Source organism: Cotesia typhae, unplaced genomic scaffold (assembly GCF_013202065.1).
Source record: "Cotesia typhae breed Kobodo isofemale line unplaced genomic scaffold, CoteBio_Ctyphae contig_43, whole genome shotgun sequence".
Lineage (NCBI taxonomy): Eukaryota > Metazoa > Arthropoda > Insecta > Hymenoptera > Braconidae > Cotesia > Cotesia typhae.
The window spans coordinates 503,314-515,736 of NW_027423752.1; the positions used below are offsets into that span (position 1 = coordinate 503,314).

At 28.1% G+C, this 12,423-nt stretch overlaps 1 protein-coding gene across 3 annotated transcripts in view; it reads right to left on the reverse strand.

Annotated features, from left to right (window-relative positions):
• The window catches only part of LOC141528481 (cytotoxic granule associated RNA binding protein TIA1-like), a 47,911-nt gene that overhangs the window by 9,050 nt on the left and 26,438 nt on the right, over positions 1–12,423 (reverse strand). For all 3 annotated transcript variants that reach the window (XM_074244551.1, XM_074244552.1, XM_074244553.1), the window contains exons 3-4: positions 7,970–8,045; positions 3,988–4,090 (exon numbers count right to left, since the gene is read on the reverse strand). In XM_074244551.1, coding sequence (XP_074100652.1) covers positions 3,988–4,090; positions 7,970–8,045 — 179 coding nt within the window. The remainder of the gene's footprint in view (positions 1–3,987; positions 4,091–7,969; positions 8,046–12,423) is intronic.

Here is a 12,423-nt window from a genome sequence, read left to right on the forward strand (position 1 = left end):
AGTTAAACTTTTTTCGGTAACCGAAAATGTGGTAAAAATATTATTTTTTTTTTCTTAATATAAATTTGTTTTATGAGTTTCAATTAATTGCGTCGATTGATTTGAACGTGAAAAATATGGTGGGATATGATGAAATAAAATTTTTATTTTTTGACCGGGTGCTATTCTTGCTATATTGAATTGTTTTTAATATAGAGTGAATATTATATGAAATGGTTTTTTTTTTTTTTTTTTTTTTTCTATAAAGTTTAGCAAATTTTTCAATTCTGGTGGGAATATTTATCACCGCTCTATTCAAACGTTCGGAATAAATATTTCTAAAGTCAACGTCAGATAATAGAATTCCGATATTGAAAAAAAAAAGTTTTTAAAATAAAATAAAATAAAAGGACAAAGAAAAAAACACACAATGGAAATGGCATATGAAAGAGCACGCGTACGGAGAGTCGTATAGGCGAAAAGCGAGGCAAAGTGACGAGCCACCGCAAAGTGCTCGATAATGCTTTAAACGTTTCGCGGTCGGTACTTAAAGTAATATCAATTTTCTCACAATAGTGATGCAGTACCAGCCAATTTGCTATGTATACACTTTATTCTATAAATATGTGTATAAATATATATATAAGTATAAAAATATACAACAAATATGTTTGTGGTGAAACAGTGATGGAAAAAAATTTACTAACGAAATACTTTATTGATTTCAAGAGAGCTGTTACGGTTTTAAAAGGGGTGAAAAATTATTACTATATCGGAGGATTATGAAAAAATAAAAGGGTTTCACAGCGTTAAGTTTTATAGTTTATGACTTTTAGCTTTGAAAATTTTTTTCGCTATTATTATTTGGAGCAAAGTGGTAAATTTAGTGAAAATGTGAAAAAGCTCTTTGTTAACTTTTTCGTATTTTTTTTTTAAGCGAGTTTGACGTGAAAAAAATAATTTTGGTGTAAAGAATCGCCGATATCTCGGAGAGAATACTTAAAGATTTGAAAGCTCCTTGTTCTGATTTCAGTGAGATCATTAGTCGCTGAATAATCGGTTGTCAAAGTAAACCGTCTGATTTTTTATCCGATAGCCGATAACTCGCCGAAAAATAGTCTTGAGAGTTGAGCAAAAGTTTCCGTCGACAGAACATTACATCTGAATCAATAGACTTTATTTTTTGTATTCTACCTTTATTTATTTATTTTTTTTTTTCAATTTTATTTCCATCAATTTATGCGGCTTGTTTCATCACTCCACTACTGGTTAAATCTTATTCCATGAGTCTCTTCGAGAAGTCTTTAAATTTTGAGCTTGCGATGATTTTTAATCGCAAAACAAGTCGCTGATTATTTAAAGTCCCGCAGTCGGAAAAATAATAAAATTTCCACCTAAATAACTAAAATCGTCTCTAGTATTTTAACAAATAATAAAATTTTATTAAAATTTTTGGAGATTTCCAACCCTTCCCTCAAATAAAAATAATAAACATCAAGCCCTAAAATCCTCTTGCCTCTTAGTAAAACGTTAATTTCCCGTGTAATTTTTTTCTCCGAAACATAACACATTATTTCAAAAAAAGACGTAAAATAGCATACAAACCCCGTGAAGGGTGAAGAGTGAGGTGTGGAAAAAAAACTTTCAGTCCGTCCGCGAACATAATAAGCGTATTAAAACTGAAATGGATAATTAAACGTAGGTGTAGATTAGAGCGTTAGTTTGTAGATGAACACGATACAAAGAAGAGAAGTCTCCATAATTTTTACAGAAAATTAAATTTGCTTTAATTATTTTATATCTCCAATATTTCAGCTAAAAAACTTCTAAAAAAATTCAAACAAACATTATTATGAAAAATTGATACACAGAAGCTTAAATTAAAATCCAGAGATACGGTTCTTTATAAATAATAAAATCAGGAAAAAAATTCAACGACAAAATCAAAAAATTATCTGATTTATAGGATCGATAATAAAGCAAAGAGAATAGCTAACTGGACCGTAAATCTCTTTATTTACCGTCTGGTTTTCTAAACGCACGTACACTCCCGCATATTAGATGCCACCTTGTGCGTGTAAACTACCGTCCACGTTATAGTTATAGTTAACGTCTACGTCCACGTCGACGTCCTCGTGTATGTTTTATTAGCCAGCTACAGATAGTTATTAATTTATTTAAAGACGCATACGTGTACGCGAGTAGAGCATGTAGGTGTATGTTTAACGTAGAGTACCACACCAGAATGGAGCAGCGCAGAGAAGGTTTGTGTGCATTTGTGTGAATTCCCAAGTAGTATTATGATGCAGCCATGCAGCCAATCAAAAACTTGGCGCAACAAGCCAAACCGAGTGCCGTGTAGTGTGTGCCGGTATAGCGTGTTGTCGGCAGGGGAATTGCCGTATATACAGTCAGGCAATCGACAACGCACGTTCAATGCTTCGTTTCCAGTTTTGCTTATTAATATTTCGCAATAGTCTATAGGCTTTAGGCTACTCTGTCTGTATATATATATATATATATATATATATATATATATATATATATATATATATATATATATATCAAAGTGTACATACATATTTGTGCTTCACTAATACTACCACCGGCGAAAACTAAACCAGGAGAATTCACTTCGAAAACACAGACCCCGTGTCGACATTTAGAATTATTTTAAATTCTGCATACTATAATCCTATTGAGTAAATGGCCTTTAGTAAACTGGCCAATTACTAGCCAAAAACTCGATTTCATTTCTACTCGGGTAATTCAAGTTAATTTGTTTTTCTATGTTCAACTTAAAAAATGAGTTTTGAGTTCCTATCTCTTATTTTTTCCATTACTTGCAAAATATTTTATTGTTGATTAAAAAATCAGATCAATTTCGAATAAAAAATTAATCTAAATTATAAGAGTAATAAATTAGTTATATCCAAACAAAGATTGAAAATTCAACAGACATATTCGATAATTTTAATTTGAATTCCTAAATTGAAATTTTAACTCCAGTTTTTTTGGATAAAATTATCGCTTACTCACTCAAAATTTAAGCAAGCTCAGTACACTTTATCAAAAATAAGGGCTTATATTTTCGACAAAACATAATTACCTAAACCTCTAATAGCTTTAATTTCGAGAAATATTTTTTTTTATAAATTTACGGAACAAAGATAAAAATCTCAGCAGTATAAATTAGAGTCACTTGAATCGTACTTATTTTAAATAAAAAAAATGATTGTAACTCGGCAACGTCAGGTACAACAGTCAGTATAAATAAATAAATGAGTAAATAAATAAATAAGAGAACAAAGTGATGCAAGTGTTGGTCTAAATTATAAACTCGGCTTTAACTTTTCGTGTTATGTCGAGTAAGCATTTTCTTTACTTAAGATATTATTATTATTTTTTATATTTTTGTTGTTGTTATTATTTTTTTGCTTTTTAATAAAAAGTTGAAAGTTCTTGGGGAATACTAATTAAAGAGTACGCAAAATGAAATTAGTTGGTCGACTGCATACAAAAATAAGAGGGCAAAAGTGAGCAAGTAAAAAGAAATATAATAATAATAAAGATAAAGAGAGAAAAAGAAAGAGAAGAGAGAGAAAGAGCAACTTTGTCTGGGAACCGCTTAGGATATTATAATAATGCCTTCACTTTCAGTCTACACTTAGCCTTTAAAGTACTGGTACAAAAGTCTATCGAGCTTGTTGCATACATATATCGTTAAATAAAATTAAATTAAACTTTATCAATAACTTCTGTAATTTATAGAGCATCAAATTGATATATTGATTGATAAATATTAATTAAATGGAAGAAAGTTGAATTGATTGGTAATTGGTGACTGGTGATGGGTGATTGGTGATTGCCTGATCAAAATAAGGAGGCAAAAGCAAATATAAAGGAAAAAATATAAAAAAAAATAGAGAAGAAGTAGAATTGAGAATTGAGAATTGAGGGAGGAAAAAGAAAATGAAAGAAAAAAAGGTTTAAAATAAATAAATTTACCTTCGGATTTTGGAGGTGGTGGTTTACGTGTCGCCCAATTTGTTCGGATGCTTCTGCTGCCAAGCCACTGGCCATTCATCGCGCCAATTGCACTCTCCGCCTCCTGGAAAAATAAATAGAGAAAAAATCTACGTAATAAACTTAAATGTACATTGCAGTCTTTACCCTCGGCTGTCAAGAAGTGGGTTTGCCTGTGTGATTGACCGCGTTTATATCTCGGGTGAATTTATTTAAAGATTTTATTCAACAATAAATTTAATTATTTTTTTTTTGTTTTGGTTCGAGCGAATAAAATAATTAGCAGAATATATTTGTTCATTCGAGTTTGAAGGGAGGACAATAAAAAATAATTAGTGACATAGGGCCAATTAAATTTTATTTAATTGATAATTAAAAAATATTGGTATTTATATTTATGAGTTTATTAATTAATAATTTAATTAATTTGATAAACAGCCGAGTGGTAATTGTTATTTTAAATAATAAAATGACAACTTTAAATTTTTTAACATGATGTGAAATATTTTAACGTTATTTCTTTTTTTAAAAAAAAAAAATTTGGGCTAAAAATATTTTAGAAAAATAAATTTTTCTCATCCTAAAAATGGATTCAAATATCTAAATTTTTTGTAGCTCTGAAAAATGCACTTCTATTTTTTCATTCCTTCCGCAATGTATATTGAAATCAATACTTGAAGTTACCCTTGTACTGATGCAAAAAATAATCTATGAAACAAATGACAAAAATTATCAAAAAAAATAAAAATAAGTAATAACAAGTTGACGAGCCTCGAGTGGGCAGTGTCAGCATAAGTACAGGGAAAATGTAAAATGGAAAAGTTGGGCAATCTAGTTGAATGACTAAGTCAAAGCCAACAACAACAGTTACGGTTACGAGTAACTGCTAAACAGTAAGTTGACTTACACGTGGCGTTCAAATAACTTTATTTAGTTAAACATTGAGACCTGGATATAAGCACTCAATTATACACTAGCCGTCCTTATTTATTGAGTTTAAGTTTAAGTTCCCCACTACTTGTCTACACTTCTGTGCGTGTTACTTATACATTATTAACTATTAACGATATTTGTGTCATCACATTTAAAGTTAATAACAAAAAAAAAAGTCGATTTAATATCACGGACAAAAATTGTGCGTGAAAATTACAAAAATGGGCATATAAAAATTACACTATCATTTTGTGTTATATTTAGAAATAATTTTAACATTTTTTCTAATCTAAAATTTTTAATTTACATTTTTAATTTGACAGATTTTAAAATATAAAAATTATTTTTTTAAAAATATAAATTCAACTCTTATATCTTATTTTACTAGAGTAAAATCGTAAATTGAACAGATAACTCTATAATTTTGACAGTACGTTTTTTTTTAGTGTTGTTTTTTCGAGCGTGAAAATGATGTCGTTGTTGGTAAAATGGATTTAATTTACAAAGATGATGAAATCGGAAATTTAAAATTTAAAATATATAATAAGGATGAGTTGATCGGAATAATAGGACCGGGAATAGAAGAGCAACAGCAACAGTTGCAGTATCCGTGAAATTTGTTCGTACGGCATCCCCTTAGCCTTTACTTGGGAATCTAATCTTAACACGTGGGATGCGCCGAAGCTTGGCCGGACGGTTCTGCGAGTAGCTAGTGCTACTGCTGCAGCCCAGATCAATACGGCATTAAAACAGCTGCCTTTGGCCAGTCCCTAGGAAAAGCCGGATACTCCTTCCTCCCCCTCACCCGACTGGGCTCACCCTATTCTCCTCTCACACTATTCTTCACACGTACACCGATCCACATAGACTCTGACAGACAGAGCTTATACACTTACACGTATGTATATACACACAATCATACTTAGCACTTTGGTACTCTGTACTCTCTACGCTCACCAGGATGAGAAAAGCTCCTCAATCACCTGCTCGTAACTATCTGCGTTTGTCGGTAATTTACGTTGCGGATTTTCAGCTCATACTTATACGCCACTATCTATACATATATATATATATATATATATATGGCTCAAACGGGTCTAAAGTTTTATTCTAAAAGTAGATCACTGTAATTTCTTCAATTTACTTTTTTATTTGTTTTTCCACGTTTAAAACATTTTTTAGAGCTTTTTATTTCATCTTTTTTTATTTTTTACTCTCGATATATGCTTTTTATCTTTGAAACTCTTATTGTGGAAAATTATATCAGCTTATTCAGATAAATACACTGGTTTAATTTTTTTTTTTTTACTTTTTATTAAATTTTTCTGTTAATTATTTTTGTGGAAATTTTAATAATTTTTTTTATTAATAATATGAAGTACATTTTATAAAAAAAAATTTTTTTTAGATGATAATTTTTTTTGCAGGTATTTAATTTTTAGATTTTTTTGTTAATTGTATTTGCAGGAATTTAAATAATTTTTCTTTTAATGAATAATACAAAACATATTTTCCTGTGAAAAAAAATTTTTTTTTCTCTAATTTGATTCACAGAAAATTAAATAAATAAAAATATTAGAAATTTTTTATCTCGGGTTTTTATTATTTTTCGATATAATTTTTTTTTTTATTTGAATTAAAAAATAATAACTGAATTTTAAATAAATGAAAAATTTGATAATTAAGAAAAAAAATTAAAAATAAAGTTTGATTAAAATTAGACAAAGACTTAATCACAAAAAGTGTAATTTTCGAAGGAGAAACCCAAAATCAAGCGAACAAAAGGTTGGTAAAAAATGTGAGAACGACCTAAAAAATGTCTGGTTATATTTATGGAATGACCGACATACTGTCATACGCGGTCGTCTATCGGTCGTAGCTATAACTTTGATAGAGAAAGTGTCTGCTTTAAATATAAACATTGATGTCGTATAATATCAGTATAAGTCAGTATTTACTTTAAGTTATTTATTAAATTCGTCGAAGCTAATTCCCTTGGCGCTTATCTGGTAATTTTGAAAATACATAAAAGTTTTAACGACCGGGTCGGTATCGCTAGCAGTGTCTAGGAATCGAAAAAATAACCGAGCTTAAGAGCTTTTAAATCTGCATGTGGAAATTTAAGTAGATGAAATTCAGCAAAGTTTCAGGTCACGGCAGATAAAAAAACTCGTAAATTTTTTAATTTGTCTTTGCTCAAAGTCGTAACTCGCAAGTATCGAACCGCGAGTCCTATTAATTAATTGCATTCGATGGCTGACAGCTTTAGCTTTGCATCAAGTGCTTCTCTTCGAGATAGAACATTTTTTATCTTTCCATAAAACGATAAATTTACATGGAAAAATTAATAAAATATTATTTAAGCTCCAAAACCTCTTTAGAGCTCTTGTGCGACTTTATTATGATTTTTTTTTGTTTAAAGACTCAGGGTTGCAATTTTCAAATTAAGAAATTTCAAATCGAAGATTGAAAGTTTAATTTTTGTTTTGAGTGTTGGAATAAAAAATTAAAAAACTAATTTTTAATGATAAAAAAATTGACCGTAATCCGAGTGAATTTAAAGTTGACTTTTTTCGGTGTAAAGTTACTCACAAAAATAGAATTTTATTAAATAAATTATTTTTTGTCGGAGATAACATTTTTATTTTTCTCCTAATTATATAGATTATAATAAAAATAATAACCGTGACAATCGTATCCGGTTTTTCAATCAATACAACGTTTAAAAAAGTTCAACCGATAAGAAATATAAATTAAATAAATGAAAAGATAAATTTGTCGATATAAAAAAAAAAATAAAAGACCAGACAACCTTTTAAGTGAAAATAAAAGTTTAAAAAGTTTTTTAACCAATTAAAAAAGTGTAAAAGTAAAGTCAAAAGTTTTGTAAAAAGTCGATAGGAAAGTATTAAGAAATAAAAATCGAGTGAAAAACAAAACAAAAATAGTTATTTATTTTTTTGTTCTGTCGGTTGAAGGAAATTTAACAATAAATTTGAAATTCAAAATTTTATTCTTAAAGTCAACTTACCACTTTCTTCACAAAAGATACAAATCCATATCCTTTAGACTTTAGTGTCTGGGGATCTCTGACAACTCTGCAGTCTCTGTAACAAAAAATATAAATTGTTCTATAAGTATCAGTTTATATTTATTTATTTATCGATTCAATAAGCAACTTTTTTTATTTGTTATTTATTGTTATAATTAAATCATTATTATTATTATTTTTAGTTATTGTGAAAGTAAATTAAGTCTCACCATAAATAAAAAGCTCGCGGATTAAATAGGTTCTTTGTTATTTTATCTTTAGTCATAAGACAATGCGTTAATAAAAGTTTAAACAAAGTCTTAGCAATTTAATTTTATGTCGTCTAGTACGTATAGATAGATAGGTATATAGATATATACATGTATAAACACATGTTATCCTTTATTGTTTAATCAATGAATGGAGAAAACTCATGAGGAAAACGAGTACGCGCAAGCAGGATGCGCTGTGATAATAGGATGGCTAAACTGCTCACTTGGCGACTAGCTAACAAATAATCGATCCAGCTGTGTGGCACACGGGACAAGATGCTAACGACCGTCTCTCTGTTTACAGACTTGAATCACCCTTTTTTACCTTTTTTGTTTGTTTATTTTAATATCACAACTCAATCAATCACTACTTATATTTATATGCGATGAAAAGTTTGCTTTACATTTTTTTTTTACTGGGAAAGTAAAATAAAAGTTTTCTCAAATAAAATGTTTCGATTGTTTTGCTTAAAAAATACCGCTATTATAGATTTTGTTTTGAGTTGTTTGGTTGTATTGTTTGCTATTTGTTCCGAGTAAATGTCAGTTGCGAAATTAATATCAGTTTCAGTCTATAGAGGAAAAAAAGAATTTTTATTTTTAGACATACAAACCGGATATTTTTAATTTTAATATTTTTTCAAAACTGGTCTAAATTTTATAATATGAATTTGGGGAATTTTTAGGGTTGTGATGAAATTTTTGTGAAGTTTAGAATTTTTATGAATATAAAAATATTAATCAAATAAATTTTAATATTTGAAAACTTTTGCAAAAATATTTTTTTTATTTTTCGGAAGTAGCATTTTTTGAAAAATGTAAATAAAATTTAGAATATTTGTTAGTAATTTTGCATTTGATATTTGTTTGAGCTAATAAGAATTAATTTTAGTATAGAAACTATGTACTCCAAGGATGAGAGTAAAAAATTCACTCGCATTTTTTTACAGCATATTTTTTATCGGTCCGAAATTTTATTGTATTAAATTTGAACAAAATTTTGCACGGTAATAAAAAATCCATTTTAATGAGCTAAATATCTCAGTAATAAAAAAAAAATATTCGGATTTAAAGCATAAAATTTTATTAGGGTCTAAAAATGCTAGAAAATGGTGAAATTAAAAAAAGTGTGAAAGCGATAAAAAGTAATTTTTGTTTTAATCGTCGGAATATCTTTGGGAGGTAATTTATAAGATGGTTTAGCCGATTGTAATCCGGGATGGTATTAAATAGGGAATAATTAATGGGAGTTAAATCCATGATAAAGGTGTAAATTTTTAAATTCCTCTCATTGATTTCGATGCGTAATTTTAAAAGCCGTATATCCATATGTATATGTATATGTATCCACTGTATGCACACAATATACTAGTCAAAAAGATTAGAAAGGCTATCGAGCCGCGGTGAAAGAGGAATCAAGAGGATGCGAGAGCAAGTAAGATAAAAATTAACAGAGACAGACCGAAAGAGGAAGAGAGTGTTTAATAACCTCTCGTATACGCGTAAAAGTGCGAAAACATTTTCCATCAGGATAATCCTTGTTATGAGAGAAATGTGTGCAATAACAATTTACACTGTGTGTTCGCTCGCTCTCAGTCGCAATATTCACGTGCCTGCTGAAATTTGATTACCCGCGAAATGCGACCAATTAATTCTCTTGTGTCCGTTTATATTTGCATGGTTTGCACGATGCTTAACTACAAACGACATTTCGACAGTATTTTTCGTTATTATCATTATTATTATTATCATCATCATCATCTCCATCTCTAGCTTTTTAATTTTTACTTTTTTACCATAGAAATAATATTTTATAATAAACATTTTATGAAATAATCTATTTACATTATTATTTATTATTGTCATCATTATTTGATTTTAATTATCGTTTTTATTTTATTTCAATGCTGAGAATTATTCGAGCGATTAACATGCAACGAGTAAATAAACACTTCAATTATTTTTTATTTTTAATATTTTATAAATTATCCGATATGGTAATTAATAATTGCTCAGGTGATTCGATGCTTTTAGTTATGAAAGTATGCACTCATTAATTATTCCGTATTCACTTTTTATGTTTATTCAATTATTATTATGATTTCTATTAAATATTTCAAGCTATGTAATTTATGAATGACCAACTCTGCTAAATAAAATTTATTAAAATTGAATTAATTCAAATTAAAATATTTATTTTCAAAAAACTAACAAAAAAAAATTATTATAAAGAATTTCTCTATTTTGAATAAGGCAGAAAATTTTTGGAATAAAGTTTGTATTAGTTAAGTCAATTTTACTTGATTTAAAAATTTTTTCTATTTATTTACTAAGTCTAAGAATTTAAAGACAAAAAATTCTTGAATCAAAATACGAGATTTCTCTTGGAATCATATTTTTTAACCAACGATATTTTTCCTGTCTAAATTTTTGAGCACTCTGTTAATTATTTATTGTAAATTCTATTTTCAATTCAATTAAAAATATTTTAAAAGCATTTAAAAACACCCGATACATTTATAAATAGATTGTTAATCTAAACCACAAACCCGATATATTTATTTATGCTCTTCATCGGATCAAGATCAGTGTATTAATATGACCCGGAAATATTTGCACAGGGAATGGCAGACGAAAAAGTCTTTTATCATCTTGTGATAACTTCACTGTGAAACTAAAACTAAACTTCAAAAGTCACTGAAACCAAAAATTTTAGACATTTATCACCGAAAAATCGACCATTGAAATTTAAGAAAAAATTCTACGCTCGTCTTTGAAATATTTTATTCAGTTCAGGCGACGATAAATTTATATAAATTTGAAATCAATAGGAAAATATAGCCATTTTAAAGCACATTTGTTCGTACAATAGACTTATAAATCATTTTTATTGACGAAAAGATGATCTATAGAAATTCTCTCGCAATATGCTGATCGATATAATCATATGCATACTACAATTTAAAATAAGCGATGGGAATTCAATTTTATGTAACAATGGCTTTATTTTTTAATGTAAACAGCTTGGTAATTTAAAGCCAATTGATTATAAAATAATAAGAGTACCGGTAAAATATGTATCCTGTTTAGCGATTTCTTTATAAGTACCTGATAAATTTGATCATAAAATTGAATGTATCGACTAAATTAAACCACATTACCGCTTAATTAATTATAAAACGACAAAGTGTTCTCAAACTCCTATCATCCGACTTTAAAATGTTTAAACGCCATTGTTCATCTCCCATGAAAAAAATATAGTGAAGTACAAAAAATAAATTAATTGTATGTAAAATAATAATGAAAAAAAAAGCTATGAAATGTATGTAAAAATTTATTATGAACTATATAAAATTTTTAATGAAACATTTACGGAAATTTGACAAAATTGGACAAAAATTATTTATTGTAGTTATAATTTTTAAAACGTATTTTATACACCCGCTAAAAAATATATTGATATGGTCATATATAGTCAGATATATTATCGTAGGCTATGATAAGTATAAAAAAACAATTATACGCTTTATTAAACAAAAATTAGCTCAGTAGTTGATCAGAATAAATAATCAATGTCGGATAAGCTTTTTCGGATAGTAAAAAAATTATTTCATTCTAGAACTAAATATCATTAGTTTAACTTTCCTGTTGGGAGAAAATTTAGCGAGTGTGCGCCATCTGTCGGAAATTTTCAATATTAATTTTGTTCGAAAAATTTAAACATAAATATTGGACAATAATTTTTTCAACAGAATCATAATAATAAATAAAATAAAAACCACTTTAAAAATGCAATCCCCGAAATGAATTTGTTAATAAACCAAAAATGTATTTAGCAAATGTGATTAATTAAATCCAAAATATGAGAATTAAATAATCCATAACAATTTATGATAACCAGTATTTGAGATATTAATATTGCTGTTACAATCAATTTGATTTATAACCGGAATTCAGTATTAATCCCAACAGAAATTGGATATTATGTATAATGTATAATGTTGAATGTGTAGAGTGCAGAGTTTCGAATCGATCGGTGAATTATTTTATTATTTTTTGTCCCATAGTTCTCCATAATAACAGTCACGCCAAATAAACTATATATATAGTACGTGAGCGTCATACACGTACCAGAGTACACATAAACGGCCATGTTTCATTAACGAAAACTTGTGTTCTCTT